The sequence below is a fragment of the Danio rerio genome, chromosome 7, assembly GCF_049306965.1.
Source record: "Danio rerio strain Tuebingen ecotype United States chromosome 7, GRCz12tu, whole genome shotgun sequence".
NCBI lineage: Eukaryota > Metazoa > Chordata > Actinopteri > Cypriniformes > Danionidae > Danio > Danio rerio.
The window spans coordinates 8216919-8237500 of NC_133182.1; the positions used below are offsets into that span (position 1 = coordinate 8216919).

Genomic DNA, 20582 nt, shown 5'->3' on the forward strand with positions numbered 1-20582 from the left:
GCCAAAAAGATTCAAATGGCAGCGCCCACTCGTTTGCGGAGAATAAGGTCAATACTGGGTTTGGAAAAGTCTAGGTTTTCAAACCGGCAACATTTTCTGGTATACCATTCCCAAGGTATGGGTAAGATTTTTATTTACTTTTTTTCAGCTTTTTAAAAAATATCCAAAGATGCCATTTTAAATTGTAAAGAAGTCTGTGTTTATTAACTAATGAAGAGAGCAGTCTGACGTGTTTACTGCTCCAAAATATTTGAAAGTTTCTAAAATAAAATATATTGCGTTCAAAGAGGAAAAAAGTTTTTGTTTTTTCAAATGTCTTAAACTTCAAAACCTAAAAATTCCCAAACTAATCTTGTTGAGGGTGTTAAATACTTTTAAACGGGTCATACTTTTCACTAATTATCCATGTACAGCTTTAGCCAATCAGTACAACCAACAAATCCATCTTAACAAAACGTCTAACAAAATTAACATTCATTAATTATTCAGTAATAAGGTTTAATTGTCTTCCTTACATCCTTACAATAACATTTGTTTAAAAGTTCTCCATGTTTTCATGATTTTATTTATGTTGTGCATAAATGTTGCTTACTTTACCTTTTAAAACTTTGAGACATTCTGATTGTTATCAGTTTAATATCGTTTATGCTAAATTAAATTTGTGAAAAATATTCTGTTTTGGTTTGATCTTCAGAAGACTTTTAGATTAGTATCTCATAGCTAAAACAGCTAAAATGTAGCTAAAATAATCTAGTTGTTAAAGGTGTAGTTACCCTCAAAATAAATATTAACCTTTGATTGACCTCAGAATTCTGAAAATATTTTATTGAACATTAAGAAACAAAATTACATTTAAAAAATGTAATTTATGTTGTGCACAAGATTTATTATAGCTTCAGTTATTATTATAGTTATGAATAATAATGAGAAACTGACGCGTCATCACTCCAATTGCAGATTTGCAATATGTCACCAATTTTGATCCTGCCACACAAATTATTTTAAACCTGGAAGATGAAATTAGCGGACAAAAGCTCAAAATTATCAATTATTTTTTAATCAATTAAAGCTGACAGGTGCCAACAACGTCTTAACTGATGCTCAACACACACAAAAGTGTGTTGTTAAAATAAAAAAGTACTCAAGGGTGTTTTGAACCATTAAAATGTTTTTTTTTTTTTTTTTATTAAATGTCAATTTTTATTTATTTTTTTTTTATGAAATGTCTGTTTCTTGTAGAATGTCCCATGAAATGAAGAGGGAGTTTTTTATTATCCGTTGCATGCCTTGCTGAAAACCTTATCTTATGCAAACAGAAGACTCTGACTGTAGAGTGTCTGGGCATGTTTTCCCGATTGCCCCCTTTATTTTTAGCAGCAGTTCAGTTAGACATGTTAAACCAGACAAGCTGACCTTGACAAGAAGTTCATCGGACTACAGTTACCCATGTAAGTACATTAGAAACTAACACTTAGGTTGTAATTTGTGTAGCGACAAGCTTCTTTTACTCCATGTGAGATTGTTCTAGGCCTGCAAATTAGGTTTCCTTTAATAATTTCATAGATATATATACACTAAATTCGCATACAGACCCTGAACATTTGTCAATAGCGTCGCCATTTTTGTACAGTGCTCCATGGACAAATGTCATTCAACTGCACAAGTCAGGACTAAAGCTAATGTGAAGATGCTGGACTTTAGCGTTGTGTATGGGTGTAGTAACGAGCAAACAAAGAAAATAAATGCATAAAGACAGAACATTTCATAGGTAAGATTTCGTTCTTTATGTTTTTGTATATTTTAATAACATACAAACATAATAAGTTATGTTTGTAAGATTGCATTAATTTAAGATGAGCATGCTCTCAAATATACGCTGCTCAAGCGCACATCTTCTTGTGTGCTCAAATAAACAATGCTGAAGTGCAATTTAGCACGTCTACGTAGCATGTCTCCAACTTTTATTAGATCTGCTAGGAATATTTATGAATGTCTCCAATTGACCTACAGATTGACATTGATGCGTCCTGAATTAAAGTGAAACGGCTATAAACTCCAGTAAGATAAAGTCATTGTATGCAGAAGCAGAGACTTTTATCTATAAATAAAGTATAATTATAGAAACTGTGTTCATCATAACTGAAAGCTACATCGTGTTTGCTGGCCTCACGCATCACACACCTATCATGCTGTTCAAACCAGACGCGGTACGCGTGAATAAATCGTGGTATTCGCGCGTAAATAGACACGTGAACATTGAGTTTACTCGCTTCACACGCACGTCAAATCCGCTTCATTTGCACGTCAAATTCACTGAGCAATAGACGCGGATTCGCCTCATAGGCGGGGCTTCTGTCTGCCCAGTGACTCTAGCTTCATTGCTAAATGGTTACCGTGGGTTTTATTGGGAACATAACTGTGTTTATGTGCTTTATGAAGGCTGAAAAACAGTCAATTCATCTGAGTCCACTAGACACCTTTCAGAAGTGCACCCAGCTCTGAGTTTATAAACTCCTCCAGAAACTGAACCTGGATGATGGAAGCTTTCAGCGGTGCTTCCGACTGAGCTGAGCCAGTTTGATGAACTGTTGCCCAGTGTCGGCAGGAGGATTTCCCCTCGGGACACCAACAACAGGCACTGTCATAAGCATTCCCCTACAAGAGCAAGCTCCTGATTGGTTAACACGGTGCGAATGTCCGCTGAAGTTCCGAGTTTCGTACTTGAACGATTCTTGCGAAACGCGTTTTAAGTGTGTCAATCAATCGCGCTGTGCCATTTGCTCCACAGGATGTTTTTTCGCATCTTTGCATTGACTTAACATGTCAATCACTCCCACTTGACGCTTCTTTCTCGTCTGGTGTGAACAGAGCATCAGTCAGTCAGTCAGCATATCACCTTAAAGGGTTAAACAAATAACGCACAGCACTTCTACGAATTCAGAAAAGTTTGCGCTGTTATAATTCACTTACCTTTTAATACGTTTTGGTGCAAATATAACTAGCTATTTAAAAATAACAACAACAATGACTGAATGTTTTGAACGAGAAGCTGTAATGTAGCCATGGCGAATTTAGTGTTGCACCCTGCCGTGCAAGAATGATTGTAAGGGAAACCATGAACTATTGATGATAATAAAGGCTCTTACTGCCCTGACCATGAGGCAAAGTAGCACCAATTTGCACTAAATTCTAGGCTTATGCTAGTTTTGTTGAATAAAATCAGCAAACAATGTAAATGAAATATGACAAGATGCTGCGATGCCAGAAATTTCTATTATTGTCGGCTAAGTGAACGAGTCGTTAATAATGGAGATTTATTAATGAATGGATCATTCCCTCAGTTAGAATTAGAAGTGAAAGCAGGAGAGGGAGACTGATTAGATCAGATTTAACAGGGAGGGAGGATAATACATTTCAATGAACACAAACACACACTATTTGCCGGCAATGGCCATGCGGTCACTTATCCGTCAGTATAGAAAAGTGATGTAAAATTATAATTTTTGTCATTTAAAATATTTGCATATTGACCACCGGGATACTCCAGATATATATGTGTATATGGCTCTGGATGGCCAATCCTCCACTGTCCTCCATTTCTAAGGAGTGCTACCCTGTACTACAATGGCGGCTCTATTGACACATTTCTTTCAATAGATATTTACATTAAATGTCGCCTAAGCGATTGTTGTCTAAGTAACAATGTTAACAGACACATGAAAAGTATTGTTTAACTGCTTTTTAAATATGCTATGTATTGTTAAAAGTGCTAGTATTATGCATTTAATCTGTGATTTCACTTTCAGACGTAATTTCTCTAAAGATGTCCGAATCAACAACTCTCTCGATAGTTGGCGGTGAAAGAGGTTTACCATTTTCATTTACTGGTGAAGACACTGGTGCCTTTTTAAAGAAGATCTGGGTTTGGCAGGGAGAATGGCAAATCAAGGCTGTCAGGGTCTGGCTTTCAGATGATAGAAGTGAAACCTTTGGAGAATCGTCTGGATCATATAAAGAGTTTGTGTTTAAGCCTGGAGAGTGTTTCACCTCACTGTCCCTCTGGGAGAATAAAGAAGGAACACGTCTTGGAGCCATCAAATTCAAGACCAACAAGGGTAGAAAATTTTCTGCAAAAATGACCAAAGTTTCACTGCCAAAAGAAATCCCTATCGATGTCGGCTCTGGGTTTTGTTTAGGCATTGTTGGAAGATCTGGCGCAGACATTGACAACATGGGGTTCATGTTTCTCAATGCAGTTCAGTCAGTAGTTCTCACCAATGTCAACTATCCCGCAGTCAATCAACTAACACCACAGGTGGAGGTAGAAGATCTCAAATCTGCCACTTATAAGAACAGAGGCTATGTCAAACAGCAGCATTCAATTGAAACCTCAAAGAAAGTGATCAAAAAATCTGTGTGGTCTATGAGTGAGACCTATTCTGCAGCATTCAGTATGGAGGTGAAGGCTGGGATTCCAAAGATCTTAGAAACTTCTACAGGATTCAGTGTCAGTGTTGGAAAAGAAGGCACTTATAGTCTGGAGCAGACGGAGGATAGAACAGAAAAACTGACCACCACTGTGGAAGTCCCACCACAGAAGAAGGTGGATGTTAACATCACCATTGGCAGAGCTTGTTTTGACCTGGCGTACACTGGCACAGTGAAGATCACGTGCAGGAATGGCAGTGTTGTCGAGTATGAAACCAAAGGTCAATATAAAGGCATCACTTACACTAACATTGAAGTGAACACTAAAGATTCTGATCTGTGATAAGTGTGGCAAGAAAGATTGTTTATAAATGGTCATTACCTAATTTGATCTAACCATGATAATCGTAGATACCTTTAACTGTTTTTGAGCTTTTTACCTATGTTTTTTTTACAACTGGGATCCACAACAAGACTTTTGTTAGGCAGTGTACATATGTTTATTTTATCATTTTAGACTGTATAAAACAGTTATGAATAGGCACTTAACTCTTAATTAAGAAGTTGTCAAAAAAAAATGTTGTCTTTTTACGGCAATCTGTGTTTTAGGTATATTACAGAGGGAAGTATATTATAAGGGAAGCCCTAACACAGGTCCTGAATCAGTTACAGGTTTTCTGTGTCTCCTGTGTGAAAAGATTGTCATATCTCACATTAAAATAAATTTTATATAAAATCATGCTGTACACAACCGCTTCTGGACTTGCTGCATCACAGACACCAATATTTAAACAATTTATAAATATATATATAAAAAAAAAAAAAAAATATATATATATATATATATATATATATATATATATATATATATATATATATATATATATATATTTACTTACTGGCCAACCAACACAATCTAACGGCAATTCGTAACTTTTTAATTTAGTGGGTAATTGGTATAATCACCTAATGGCGGTTGGGATTAGGGGTGGGGTTGGGTGCCACACTTCTTTTTTAAAATCGTACATTTTTGTACGACTGAACTTGTACGAATTTGTATGACTTGAATTAACCACTAAACTGACAAAACGTAAAATACTTACGTTTCCTTGTAAGATCAGGCTTGGCCATCTGATATTAGACATGGATATATATATATATATATATATATATATATATATATATATATATATATATATATATAYACACACACACACACACACACACACACACACACAYATATATATATATATATATATATATATATATATATATATATATATATATATATATATGCCTTCAGTAATTTCCTGAAGATAAATACCAAAAAATAACACAACTGGTAAAACTACAGCAGTCGCGATCGTCTGATCTCACATGAAGCAAGAGATTGCAATGACATATGATGGCGAGTGCAGGTGTTTCAGTGGTGTCCCATTTCTTAGGTGTAAATTTCGAAGCCCTTCCCCTTCACACTTTTAAGGGCCAAGGGAAAGGGGTACAAAAATAGAATTGGGATTGGGCCTCACGTCAGGACTCAGAATTGAATGGAATTTTGATGTACTCAACGGTATTGAAATCAAACCAAACCAGAAACAAGCCTAAAAACTAAATACTTGGTATTTCGTTTGGTGTAGCGGACATTCCACATATAGAAGTTGATCTTAAATGAAGACTGACTTCTTCGCAATCACACAAGTGGATGGATGCATTTGCAGGTTTGTATCAGCTAATTCTGATTGTGAGTAAATAAAGCCAACAGCGTTATTATTCATATTGTACGTAATGTAACGCATTACAAACGCCTTTTATAACAGTTACCAAATAACAAATGATCATCTATTTAGCTACATCTCGCATTTCACCATTTGATTTTTAAAAACAAAAGAGCAGCGGTAAACTTGAGTACTAATGCTTCCTGTCTATTAAAGGTAATTCCCGCCTTCTTAGGTCTGATTGGTAGTTCAGTTATTTTGAAATTGAGCATGTTACAGCATTGCGTTGTACAATAACTTTGCTCAATCACCAAAATACAGCTATTATTTTTTATACAGATAATTTGACAACCTTGTTATGACTAGGTCTTTTATTTACATTTATAAGAGCACTTTAAACAAAATTTATGAATTGACTACTTGAATCAATCATTACTTTAACCTTCAAATCACATAGGCTTGCCTGTTAAGTGCCTAATATGTAAACAATTTTCAGTAATAAAATTCATGTAGTCTGCGTGCTGATGGATGTAATTTTTGAGATCTGACACCATTAAAAAAACACCATTTCATTTACACACAGTTCATTGTAAATTCATTTAGTTTATTATTGTTATTAATTTTTCATTGAACATTTGCTTACATGAAGTGAATCACATAATCTGGTACTGATAACAAAATTACTGCAACCATGAAGCTATATGATCATTTTAAAACAAAATTAGAAAAGTTTATTTGAAAAAGACAATGCTTTTTTTTTTTTTTTTTTTAGAATATGCAAAAATCATACAAACACAATAAAACGTCAACAAATAACAAATACAAAGCAACGAAACAAAAACAAAACAAAAACAACAACAATATAGTCAGGTACTGGTATGTGTGTGAGTGTGTGCGTGTGAGTGTGTGTATGCATGTAAAGGTAACTTGGTGGACAGGTCAGAGTACATACATAAGGAACAATAACAGTCAATAAATGAAGCAAGTGTCACAGATATAGATAAAACATATAGAAGAAAAAGACAGTGCTGAGTATATATTTCCTCTTTTCTAAATTATTAAGCAAAGCAAGTCAGAGGAATGAGACCACACACAAAACCTAATCAATAAGCTGAATCATTGCTGGGAAACTCAGAAGCCAGCCAGGAACAATCCATCTTGACATTACAGATCTTTTTCTACTGTATTCACTTTGATATCAGTGTAAGCGACTCCTTTGTATTGACCCTTGGTTTCGTACTGTAACACACTGCCATTCTTGCAAGTGATCTTCACTGTGCCAGTGTACGGCAGGTCAAAACTGGCTCTGCCAATGGTGATGTGAACATCCACCTTCTTCTTTGGTGGGACTTCAACAGTGGTGGTCAGAGTTTCGTTTTTCTCATCCGTCTGCTCCAGACTATGGGTGCTTTCAACTCCAAAGCTGATACTGAATCCTGTAGAAACTTCAGCAATTTCTGGAATTCCAGCACTCACCTCCACACTGAATGTTGATGAAAAGCTCTTAGTCATAGACCATGAAGATGTTTTGATCACTTTCTTTGAGGTTTCAACTTTTTGCTCTTGCTTAACAGATGTTTTGTTCTCAAAACTGACCGACTTGATCTCCTCTGTGGCCACTTTTGGGATCAGCTGGTTGATGGTGGGATAGTTGACATTGGTGAGAACTGTTGACTGAACTGCATTGAGAAACATGAACCCCATGCAGTCGATGTCTGAACCACCTCTTCCAACAATGCCAAGACAATAACCAGAGCCGACATCCATGGGATATTCTGTTTTTAAACCCCAACTTGTCATATGTGCAAAAAATTCTCCACCCTTGTTGGTCTTGAATTTGATGGCTCCGAGACGTGTTCCTGCTCCGTTCCCCCAGAGGGACAGTGAGGTGAAACACTCTCCAGGGGTAAACACATACTCTTGATGTGATCCGGATGGTACACCAAATGTTTCATCTCTACCATCTGAAAGCCAAGCCCTGACAGCCTTGATCTGCCATCCTCCAACCCAAACCCAGATCTTCTCTAAACTGGCACCATTGTTTTCACCAGTAAATGAAAATGAAGAACCGCCTTGACCACCAATTATCTCTAGGTTTGTTGGGTAGGTCATCTCTGAAGAAATTAGGTCTGAAAATTGACATCACAAGATTAGTACTAGAATTATCATAGATAAGATAAACTATATGATGGGTTATTATATGTATATTTACTCAAGAAGATTCAATAAGCATAAACAACAATTTTCTACATTTGAAAGTGATTTGGATAAAATTTACCTGCTAACCAAATATTTCATCACTCAAACTACATTGTACTATCTTGTAACAACCTGATGCAAAATTTCAAGATATTTGTTAGCTATTCAATACATTTTAGATGCCCATCAGAGAAATTATACTCACATGAATGACTGTAGTCTGATCAGCTTCTTCTCAAGAGCAGCTCGTCAAAAAGCTGGACAAGTGAAGAATGTCTGATTGAACTGCTGCTTAAATAGACCTGGAAACACACCCTTAAACCCCAACTTGACATACAAGCAAAAAATTCTCCACCCTTGTTGGTCTTGAATTTGATGGCCCTGAGGTGTGTTCCTGCTCCGTTCCCCCAGAGGGACAGCGAGGTGAAACACTCTCCATGTGTCAGAAATCTGTGGCAAAAATGGTTGACCTCTTGACAGATGATTGATGACTACTCCAAAATATTGTTTCTTAGAAAATTTATGAAGAAAGTACGAGGAATGCACGAGTAAAGCTTTCAACATAATCTTAAAACAAGCTTTGCAACTGTTGTGGAAAAAGATTCTGGTCTGCAAAAATAATCTAAGTCTCTAAGTCAACCTTTTCAAAAAATGACAAAGTCTGAGATGTCCGAAGTCTTTAGGCAAAGCCGTTTTAAATCAAAAACGATCCGTGTCCACATTAACGTTTCTGAACACATCTCTGTCCACACTACACCACCAAACATGTATATCACGTGACCATTCGTGCATTCTGGGGTTGGGTGTTCTAGTATAAACAGGAAGCATGTGTCTCCCTCGGCATTTGATTATTGTTAGTCAACAAACGCCGGTTGAACAATGAACGCGATGGCAAAGAAAGCAACAGAGGTATTTTTGTGGACAGACAACAAGGTTGAGTTGTTACTAAACGTAACAAATGAATAACTGCACATTGGCACGTAAAACAGACAATAGTGCAAACAACGCTCCCATTTTGTGTCCGTGTTGTTGCTCACAGTGAAGGCTAGTCAGTTGTCTTACGGTAGCGTTAAAGCCATGTGTTATAGTCATGTGATAGGGGCTTGATGAATAAGGGAAGGATACGCAATGACACAAAAGCCCCAATCAGGTAGCGAATCTAAGCAGCCCCGCCTCCATTTTCAGATGTCTCCGTTTTCCCTCATCCACACTGAGACGGAGCAGCAGCGTTTCAGTATGAAAATGGCCTCTACAGCGTTTCCAAAACGCTCTGTTTTCAGAGCTCGAAAACTCCAGCGCAGTGTGGACGGATGGCTTAACCGTAGCAAAACTTACGAGTTTTCAAACTAAAATACATTAGTGTAAACGGGGCCTTAGTCACTCGACAGAACTACAGTTCGAACTGCTGTGGTTAAAACCCATTCTTAGATGGTGCCAAAACCCAGGATCTTTTGCAGTAAGTTTTCTGAAATTTACTTGAGCTGGTCTTAGCTGAACTTTTCACAGCTGACGTGGTAAATGGATTAAAACTGGACTTCTAACCACAAAAGTGTGTACGTCTGCTTTTATTGTTCCTCCATTTGCTTAATTTTTATGAAATAAAATTTACAAGACTGTAATTTGTTTCAATAGTTCTATTTGGTAAATTTCAGATAATTTCCTCAAGGATGGAAGGGTTAATTTCTAAGGAAATGATGAACCAAAAAACTTGAACCTACATTATGCAAATTTAGCAAAGAGGGACTTGAGTTAACAGACTCAGAGTCTACATTGTTTGCATGGTGGGATGTTATCGGCAAAAATGGAAAGAAATCAAAACGTGGTGATGTAATTGAAGTGCTAAAGTACATGTGTTACTCAGGACTGCTTAACGAGATGCCAGATACGTTCAATTACAAAGGCTAGATGTGAAGAATTTGATGATGTTCACAAATCAGAGGCAGAAAAGTCAGGCAAAAATTCTAGATCTCAAGTTACAGCTTGATCGTTTACTAGCTAAACAGTTAGCTAAAGTCAAAAAGACACCATTGCGATGCATCAAGCTTTGCTAAAAGCACAGAAGTTTGTCTCACAAAATGCTTAACAGCGGTGGGGTTGAAAAGCATGTTCACTTCTCAGATGAAGTTACTAATAAATCTGACATGATTTGATTTGAAGCTGCAGCTTAAAAGAGTTTGCCCATTTCAGTAGTCAAGGTGATGCCACACCATAGCTCAGCAAAGACGCATGGTGTAGAAGCATTAGAGAGTCTTAAAAACCCTCAAACCTCAGATAATCACAGCAATCAACCCTCAGGCAAACAAAACAGGCTGTGTATGACCTGTAAAAAGTTTGGTCACAGAGGAACAATGTTGGATATCACCTCAGGGAAGGCCTGCACCATATTTTCTGAGAAAACAGAAATTACTTAAGAGCAAAAATCAGTGGTCTTCACGTAGCAAAAACTCATCTTTAATAACATACTTGGTGAACTAACTGCATTAATACAAGGCCTGCAACTGTTAACTTCCTTTGCTGGCGGCTTAGAAGCCTAATAGCAATAAAAGTTAATAAGTGCTGATCCTGTTTGCATTTCCAAATTTGTTATATTTGTGTTATTCACATTTTCATTTCCATAGAACACAATGGTAATGTGTGATACTACATGTACACAGACTGAGTAATTCCTTAAAGCATGTTTTCTTACTGTAGGTGTAAAAACACTCAGGTCTGAGGTTTTAGACGCCACAGATGCATTCTAGATCGCATGTCACGTATAAAAAAGAAATTAACTTAATGCTAAAATTAATTTTAAGGTACTTGTGTTTATATATTGGATAAGTCTCATCTCCTAAAAGTGGTTAACTGTGCTATCCTCAATCGGTCTTTGTCAGTCATGTGCGTTTGTTGTGTGTGAGAACAGAAAACTGACCACCACTGTGGAAGTCCCATCACAAAAGAAGGTAGATGTTAACATACACACACATGCACAATATATCGGCGGCCATATCGTTATCAGCCGATAAATGCTATTTTTAAGATTATCGCTATCGATCCGATGTCTAAATTAAGCCGATATCTTTAAGCCAATAAATTATGTAATTGTACAGTCCTGCGTGCCGTGCATGTGTGGGCAGAACATGTCAAAAAATGATAAAGTCTGAGATCTCCGAAGTCTTTAGGCAAAGCAGTTTATTGTTACAGCATCAGTAACAACAGAGACAGGTCGTTCGAGTGTCTGCCGAACATAGGCTTACACACAGTTTAAATACATTTCTGTGTCTTAATACTCCACCCAAATTTACACATAACACACCTCCATCAGCTTCTCCGCTAATAGGATCTTAAATCTCTCAGGTGGGTGCGACTACATTTTGGCTGATGCGCATAAATTTTTAAGTTAGGAGCACCGGTGCTACCAAGCAAAAAGGTTAATTTCAAGCCCTGTATATACTGTACACACAAACACACACACACACAAACATACACATATACACACACACATACATATATATATATATATATATATATACACACACACACACACACACACACACACACACACACACACACACACACACACACACACACACACACACACACACACACACACACACACTAGGAATGCACAATATATCGGCGGTCATATCGTTATCAGCCGATAAATGCTATTTTTAAGATTATCGTTATCGATCCGATGTCTAAATTAAGCCGATATCTTTAAGCCGATAAATTATGTAATTGTACAGTCCTGCGTGCCGCGCATGTGTGGGCAGAACATGTCCAGACTTGTCCAGTGCACTATAAAGGAGCTCTCCTCACATTATGTTTTCAAAGTCTGTCCTTTCTTCATGTGGTATTGCTGTGCGTTAATATCTCAGTAAGTAACCATGTTCCTTATCATTGTAGACATGTTTGATTGAGTGCCATTGTGTATTTTGCTTTAAATCGCCTCAGGAAAAAATAATACACGTGTAAACATAACAGCAGCGATGCACACGTGCTAATCAACTTGTTGGGTTGTTGGTAATCTAGTATGATTATTTGTTATTATCAACAAGTTGCTTGTCATGTGTTGTTGATGAAAGATTGTATTCCGTTTGATCGGAATATTCAAACTGATTATAATGAGCGCACGTGAGGGATATCACCGCACACACACACTGATCTGACAGCCTTCACAGCAGCACGGGGGAGAGGTGCGGCAGACACTGAATCCCGCATAGGGGCTCTCAACTCGCCGCACATTCTGTCTTTACATTCTGCTCTGTGTTTGTCTGTAAAGTCATCTGCTCAATGCTCAGGTTTTGTATCAAAATCTGACTCCGAGGGCAAATCTGCGGCTTTCATAGATCATTTCTCCACAATTGACAGCAAGAACAAATGTTGTCTGACTGACAAGCAGCAGCTACATGTGTTGAAAAGAATGTAAAACGCCAAATAGAATGAATTTATGCCGCATCTTCTTAAGTAATACAGTCTGTATTCAGCTTTTCGCTTGTACAGTGGCTCTGAACTGTCAAAACACCTCTAAAAAACACTTTTTCGGAAATGACATATTTGTAAATGTGTACATCACTGTAACATGTTTTGTTCAAGAACATTTGAGCTGGTTTCAGTTCTTAGCTCTTTCATTTTCATTTTATTTAAAATATATTTAACTTGCTTGTTGATTAAATCCCATTTTGTTAATTAACCTATTATTTTCATGCAACAGTCAAGTTGCATGTTAATTTGCTGTGTGAAGAGAAGGAAATGATTTATCTTTTGCATGCTGAGATGGGAAATTATTAATATAGGTCTATTTAATCACCTTGCAATTTTAAAATCTTAGCTTTTTTTGCTTTGAGTATTGACTATTCAGTTCATAAGAGCAGTTCAATCTTTTATGAAGTTTGCTGTATAAAAATATAAAATTTTGAAATATTTGTAATTATCGACCTTTATATATTGGCTATCGGCCTTAAAGTTTGAAGAGTTTTCGGTTATCGATATTGGCAAAAAAAAAAATCCATATTGGTGCATCCCTACTCATGACCAGGCCAATAAAATCACTTTTTGAATTTAATTAGTAAAATTAACCAAATTTTTTTAGATGCAGCTATATATATATATATATATAAAATTATATTTCAGTTCCTTTTACTTTAAATATTTCAGTTCCTTTTGAACAATGCCATTTGATAAACACCGTTTCATTTACAGTCACACACTTTTTAACTCAATTATTTTATTATTGTTATTAATTTTTCATTGAACATTTACATTTCCTTATATAAAGTAAACCACATAATCTGGTACTGATTACAAAGTTACAGAAACTATGAAGCTATATGTCCATTTTCAAACTGAAAAGTTTATTTGAAAAAGACAATGTTGAGTATATTTCCTCTTTTCTAAATTATTAAGCAAAGAGGAATGAGAGCACAGACAAAACCTAATCATAGGTAAATGAGCTGAATCATTGCTGGGAAACTCAGAAGCCAGCCAGGAACAATCCATCTTGACATTACAGAGCTTTTTCAACTGTATTCACTTTGATATCAGTGTATGTGACTCCTTTGTATTGGCCCTTGGTTTTGTACTGTAACTCACTGCCATTCTTGCAAGTGATCTTCACTGTGCCAGTGTATGGCAGGTCAAAACTGGCTCTGCCAATGCTGATGTGAACATCCACCTTCTTCTTTGGTGGGACTTCAACAGTGGTGGTCAGATTTTCGTTTTTCTCATCTGTTTGCTCAAGACTATAGGTATTTTCAACTCCAAAGCTGACACTGAATCCGGTAGAAGCTTCAGCAATTTCTGGAATCCCAGCACTCACCTCCACACTGATGTTGACGAAAAGCTCTTAGTCATAGACCAAGAAGATGTTTTGATCACTTTCTTTGAGGTTTCAACTTTTTGCTCTTGCTGAACAGATGTTTTGTTCTCAAAACTGACTGACTTGATCTCCTCTGTGGCCACTTTTGGGATCAGCTGGTTGATGGTGGGATAGTTAACATTGGTGAGAACTGTTGACTGAACTGCATTGAGAAACACGAACCCCATGCAGTCGATGTCTGTACCTGATCTTCCCTTAATGCCAAGACAATAACCAGAGCCGATATCAATGGGACATTCTTCTTTTAAACTCCAACTTGACATCTTTACAAAGAACTCTCCACCCTTGTTGGTCTTGAATTTGATGGCTCCGAGACGTGTTCCTGCTCCGTTCCCCCAGAGGGACAGTGAGGTGAAACACTCTCCAGGGGTAAACACATACTCTTGATGTGGTCCAGATGCTACACCAAATGTTTCATTTCTACCATCTGAAAGCCAAGCCCTGACAGCCCTGATCTGCCATCCTCCAACCCAAACCCAGATCTTCTTTAAACTGGCACCACTTTTTTCACCAGTAAATGAAAATGGAGCACCTGATTGACTACCTATTATCTCTAGGTTTGTTGGGTAGGTCATCTCTGAAGTAATTAGGTCTGAAAATTGACATCAGAAGATTAGTATTAGAATTATCATAGATAAGATAAACTATATTATGGGTTATTACATGTATATTTACTCAAGAAGCTTCAATAAGCATAAACAACAATTTTCTACATTTGACAGTGATTTGGATAAAATTTACCTGCTAACCAAATATTTCATCACTCAAACTACATTGTACTATCTTGTAATTTACCTGATGCAAAATTTCAAGATTTTTAAATAGCTATCAAATTACATTTTAGATTCCCATCAGAGGAATTATACTCACATGAATGACTGTAGTCTGATCAGCTTCTTTTCAAGAGCAGCTCGTCAAAAAGCTGGACAATTGAAGGATGTCTGATAGAGCTACTGCTTAAATAGACCTGGAAACACACCCTTAAACTACTGTATGTGTCAGAAATCTGTGCCAAAAATGGTTGACCTCTTGACAGGTGGTTGATGACTACTCCAAAATCTTGTTTCTGAAAAAATGTATGAAGAAAGTATGAAAGTATGCGCTTTCAAAATAATCATAAAATGAGCTTGTCAACAAACTTTAAGCTGTCTAGCAAAATTGACATGGACATTTTAACTTAGGGCTTATTCACACTAGGTATTTCAAGAGTTCCCACTTAGATATGCTTAGCATTTAAAACAGGTTTGGCATGCTGTGCAAGGAGAGAACCCTGAGCTCGGAGATATTTGAGCCGAGGGCTCCCGCCCGGTCAATAAGCATATCCGGGGATCCGAGATCAGTGTAGAGTACAGTCCACAGATAAAATTACTTATTGATTTTATCACGGTCTGGGTTTAGTCGAAAGGACGGTTTACGACTCCTGGCTCCCAGAAGTCTGGATTTTCGTGACAGCTTAAAGGGCACCTATGGTAAAAAATCTACTTTTCAAGCTGTTTGGACAGATCTGTGTGTTGGTATAGTGTATAGACCGTCATACTGGGGTTATATGAACACACCCAGTCCTTTTTTTTTCAATTTAACCACAAAAAAAAGGGTCGGCAAATTGGAGCTGTTTTTAAATCGATCGCACCATTACGTAGGTGTGCGATCCCCCCACCCACCGAATTGATTGACAGCTGCGAGCATTAACATGTTCCGGTAGTCACGTGTATATGTCAACAAGACCAGGCAGACATACGCAAAGCAACCGGGAATAAAAGCTCTGTTCTGTTTGCTAGGATCTGCAATCATCATCAAATGTGATTAAGAGTAAGTTTCACATGTTTAAAGTGTTTTAAAACAGAGTATGTGTGTAATTAATTACAGCGTTTTACTTCAGCTTTACTTCATCAGCACAGCCACGTGTCAGAACAATTATAAAAGAAGACGCTTCAATCCCGGTTTGTGGAAGTTAAATCAGGTTTATTTTGTACATTAGCATAACAGATATCCACACAGTACTTGAGGTTAGCCTTAACTAAGCTAAGCGCGCTCTGTCTGCCTGCCTGTGTGTGTGTGTGTGTGTCATCTGTGGTGTGTGTGTGTGTGTGTGCGTGTGTGACTCAATGCAACTTCACAATACTGATTAGTAAAGGTTAGTTCTTACTGTAGTATCTCACAAACTCTACGTGAGACCTTCTTCCTTTAAGTCTGTCTGTTGTCTGACGCAGCTGAGGGAGGAGGCATGTAGTGGGCGAGGAAGTGGGCGGGAAAGAATCGTCTTAAAGGCGCAGAACGACAAAACCACCCCCTGCTGAAAATCAGTATAAAACAGCATCTTGTAAAAGGTATAATGAAAAATCTGATGAGTATTTTTGATCTGAAACTTTATATACACATTCTAGAGACGCAAAAGACTTATATTAAATCTGAAAAAAGGGGTAACCTAGGTGCCCTTTAAGTTATCCAGGGAGACTGAAGAGATGAGCCTGGAACTTCAAAGACATTCCTTTCTTACACGCACACACACACCTCCTCACACCCACAAGGACACTAGTCCAAAGAGAAATTGACTGAGAAATCAGGGACCAGCACAGAACTAAAATGTTATGCTTGCAAACTTTGTATCTCATTTCGGACTTTTCTTACCTGTATAACCCCTCAAATAACCTGTACGTGTGGTCCCTTTAGGCCTTTTTAAAGCATAAATAATGTGAGGATGGGAAAAATTATGTTGATTTACTTTTAAACCCCCCATGTTTGGTACCTATGGGTTTCTGCTGACATTTTACAACACATGATGCATAGAGCAAGATCATAACTCGCATTGCTTTATTCTTTAAATCCCTGTATTAAATGCCTGTCCGCATGCTTTGGGCGGACACTCAAATTTTCATACGAGCAGCCTCGAGACAAAGGAATGATTTGCACTCAAACTTTCCCCTGAAGTCATTGGTCAGAATGCTGAACGGGTTGTCACGTGACCCGCAGGTATAACCAGACTTCTCCCCAAACATCCTGCAGAGTAGTCCGAACAAAGAACCCATCAAAACGTGGCCCCTTGGAGGGCCACGCGGCTTTCTAAGCCACAGGGACTTTTCCCGCCACGCTTTCTTATTTTCCGGCAAAGTAAACTCAGTTTAAAGTTTGCGATCGTGTTCGTCCGAACTGTATTACAAACTCAACGCATCAAGTGGTATTATGTGAAGCTGCTTTGACACAATCTACATTGTAAAAGTGCTATACAAATAAAGCTGAATTGAATTGAATCAAGAAGGACATCAAAGGAGTTTCATCAGGAAGAGACCCGCATAAAGAGAGACCTCCAGACATAAAGTCCAGGGGCCTCATGTACGAAGACTTGCATGGAAATCATACTAAAACATTGCGTACGCACAAAGTTGTAAATGTGCGTACGCAGAAAAAAATTCAGATGTATGAAACACTGCGTACGCTGAATCTCACGCATATTCTTTTGTACATCTGAATGAACGTGAAACTGAGCGCAACATGCACGAGCACAAAACCCCTCCCTGCCTCCTCCCCCGTATGAATATGCTAATGACTATGCTAATAGCAAAACCCAACGGCAAAAGCAAGCAAGAAGAGAAGCTTTGAACAGAATGTGAATAGGAGGTGCTGCTTTCTGAGGTAGACCGGAGAAAAACGGTGTTATTTGCAAGTTTGTTCTCTGGAATTAACAACAAAAGAGAAAAATAGAGTGGGAGAGTTTAGCTGATGCGGTTAACACAGTTGGGTCTGAACATCGCACTGAGTGAATTAAAAAAGAAATAGTGTGGTTCATATGTGTAAAATGTTGCATTACCCTAAACAGTCTCAGTGGCGCAGCTCGTAAAACGCATGTCAACATGTTTTGACACGTTCGAGCATGAACTCGGTTCGAATCCAGCGTCTGATGAACTTTCTTCTTTTTTTCCCCCGCTACATATTAGATTTTGCCAACTATTTATCACGAGAAAGACAAGTAGGAATCATTAATAAGTCTGTGCATCATATTTTATTTGCACATTAATTGAATGGAAATGTTTCTGATTCATGCATGCAAATTCATCTTCAGATAGTGTCTTTATAGCAATGTGCGTGCTGTAGATAGCTCAGATTACATTGGGAAAACAGGCGACCGCTGCAAAGTGTGCTTTAATGTTTGGCTGGTCAACTGTATGATATGGAAACCTTACATACCTGCTAGATGAACCCGTCTCATACAGCTGCCATTGCAAGGCTCAGACACTTTGTAGAGAGGAATTTAACACAACTGCCTCTAGGAGTCGCCAATGGAAATAAAACAGACACGCACAAAAAATGTGCGTACGCCAGCCATAAAGCTGCCGTGAAGCTGCGCACATTCCCACGTTCAGTTCATTGTTAGTTAATCCAAACGTGAGAGATTCTGAGCGTGAAACCTGGCGTACACAAAGTTTTTGTGCGTACGCAGCGTTGATACATGAGGCCCCAGGTATTTTTAGTTATGCGAAAAAGCTGTGCCCCTTTTAGCAAAAAGGTGTTTTTTATAATCTTGGTGATCCTAAATGGTGCGTGTGGAACTGAAAGTTGTCACTCTTTTATCTGAAATCTCTATTTCCTCGCTTTACTATTTCTCTTTGTTGTTACACGTTCTGTAGACCCGATATCTCCACGTGTTTTATCTTTGTTCTGTGTTTAATGTATGTTTGTGCGTTTGTTTGTTATTTGTCTGACTAGTCAATAAATTCCATTATAATCAAGTGAATTGTATTGTTTGCCTCACGAGAAAATGTCACTGAAATACAGATTCCCCTGCCTAGCTATTATAAGTTGTTGAAAACTTATGAATGATTAATCTACTTCACAAGAAGTAGCAATTAAATTTCCTTTTTCTAAATGAATAGATTATTACCGTGTCAACTCGGAAGAGCGGCGGCTCTAGTTATGTTGGTTTGGTCAAGTTAACAATAAATTGATCCAGAATATTAATGATTAATAATAATTCGTTATTGTTGATCATTAATATTCATAATCTGAGAGTCCGCTCGGTCGAGCGGGCAAGATCACATACAATCATATGTTTGTTTGACCAAATTGACTGAAGCGTAAGCCAGAATATTAATAATTAAGAATAAACCGTTATTGTTGATTATTAATATTCATAAAATGAGCTAATTTCTGTTACATCAGGTAGGTCTCGATAGTTCCTCCTTTTGAAAAGGTAGAAAAAGGAGGAGATGGGGTGGAAGGGGAGTTCTTCCGAAATGAAAATAGGGAAAAAATGAGAAAGTGATCCATTTATAGTAAGCTAGGATCACTCGGATTGGATTATTACTGATTACAGGTGAGTGGCCAGCAGTGCTCAATTATATCATGTGCTCCTCTCGAAATTAGTGTATGAAACTTCACTAAGATCAAGTTTTCATCGATCTAATCGCAAGTGAACAATGCAAAGTAGTTGTGAATCATTTTGAGTTTGCCGAAGTTTGAGTTGATGTGGTAGAACATTTTGATCAGATTGCTCGTATTATGTATATGCACACATAGTCGAACAAGTTTAAATGGCTGTAAAACTATTGCAACCGCATCTTCTAAGAGTATTTATAAAATTTTTAATATGCACTAAAGAAGTAGGTACTCTACTGCCAAATCTCTAAGTATGAATGCGATTGTACGTCATCTGCTCTGTTTACATTTAGAGGTGTGAACCTACACTGGTCTCACGGTTCAGTTACGATTATCACGCCATCGATTCGGTTCAACTTGATATCTCAGTGCATCACAGTACATTGTCGATGCTTCCCATACAGATTTTACATTTTCTTCACAGCACATTTTTTGTATTAAAGTGTATAAATATATTTATATACTGTTTGTAATACAATTTTGTCCTTTAATACAAATTGTGGCTATAAACAACACAAGCTTTTATAGCAAATGAATATATAAATATCTTGCTCGCTTTCTGATCCTTGTCTAGAAAGTCCTCTTACACCCCTTTGATTGGTCACATGCTCAACTAAAAGGGCTGGCGCTCTTCACAGATAAACGGCAGCTGATTCATGATAGACGCGATAGAGAAAACTCTGCAGACACACGCTCATGTCTGTATCCAGATGTATCGCTGTAACAAACGAGAGGAAAGGAATAGTGACGCCAGCAGGTAAAAAGGGCCACAGTAAGAAAGAGGGAGAGAGAGAGATGGAGTACTTTCTTTCTCTCACTTGCAGTGAAACAGGGGCTACTGCAGTAAGTGTTAGTGAAAGACTATCCAGAAAACACACACGCAGTGAAAATGTGCAGAATTTCTGCGTTTTTAAGTAGTTAGAGTGTGTAAATACTCGCATTCGCCTCCCTTGCCATAGTAAGCCACGGTGACACATCGCATATGAGATAAATGACGTCAGTTCATAATA

General features: G+C 37.6%; 3 protein-coding genes across 4 annotated transcripts; 1 reads left to right on the top strand and 2 right to left on the bottom strand.

Annotated features, from left to right (window-relative positions):
• The first annotated feature begins 1282 nt into the window (after positions 1-1282).
• zgc:172143 lies at positions 1283-5167 on the top strand. 2 transcript variants are annotated; one of them, XM_005166352.6, is made up of 2 exons: positions 1283-1448; positions 3807-5167. In XM_005166352.6, exons 1-2 carry the CDS (start codon positions 1307-1309, stop codon positions 4769-4771), a joined length of 1107 nt encoding a protein of 368 aa, XP_005166409.5. In that variant the 5' UTR covers positions 1283-1306; the 3' UTR covers positions 4772-5167.
• A 1559-nt stretch (positions 5168-6726) lies between these two features.
• aep1 (aerolysin-like protein) lies at positions 6727-8652 on the bottom strand. The gene is made up of 2 exons (NM_001013304.3): positions 8548-8652; positions 6727-8272 (listed from the first exon to the last, which is right to left on the bottom strand). Exon 2 carries the CDS (start codon positions 8253-8255, stop codon positions 7308-7310), a length of 948 nt encoding a protein of 315 aa, NP_001013322.1. The 5' UTR covers positions 8256-8272; positions 8548-8652; the 3' UTR covers positions 6727-7307.
• Positions 8653-13541: 4889 nt separating this feature from the next.
• Positions 13542-15134, bottom strand: jac10 (jacalin 10). Its single transcript, NM_001110036.1, has 2 exons — positions 15073-15134; positions 13542-14794 (listed from the first exon to the last, which is right to left on the bottom strand). The coding sequence occupies exon 2, from the start codon at positions 14775-14777 to the stop codon at positions 14139-14141; it is 639 nt and encodes a 212-aa protein (NP_001103506.1). The 5' UTR covers positions 14778-14794; positions 15073-15134; the 3' UTR covers positions 13542-14138.
• Positions 15135-20582: the final 5448 nt, after the last annotated feature.

What these genes read in the sequence shown, in the direction of transcription:
- jac10 (NM_001110036.1), bottom strand. Translation starts at nt 14,777, where the DNA reads ATGACCTACCCAACAAACCTAGAGATAATAGGTAGTCAATCAGGTGCT.
- aep1 (NM_001013304.3), bottom strand. Translation starts at nt 8,255, where the DNA reads ATGACCTACCCAACAAACCTAGAGATAATTGGTGGTCAAGGCGGTTCT.
- zgc:172143 (XM_005166352.6), top strand. Translation starts at nt 1,307, where the DNA reads ATGCAAACAGAAGACTCTGACTGTAGAGTGTCTGGGCATGTTTTCCCG. An exon ending in ATCGGACTACAGTTACCCAT is followed by an intron (nt 1,449 to 3,806) that starts GTAAGTACATTA and finishes TTTCACTTTCAG; the next exon opens with ACGTAATTTCTCTAAAGATG.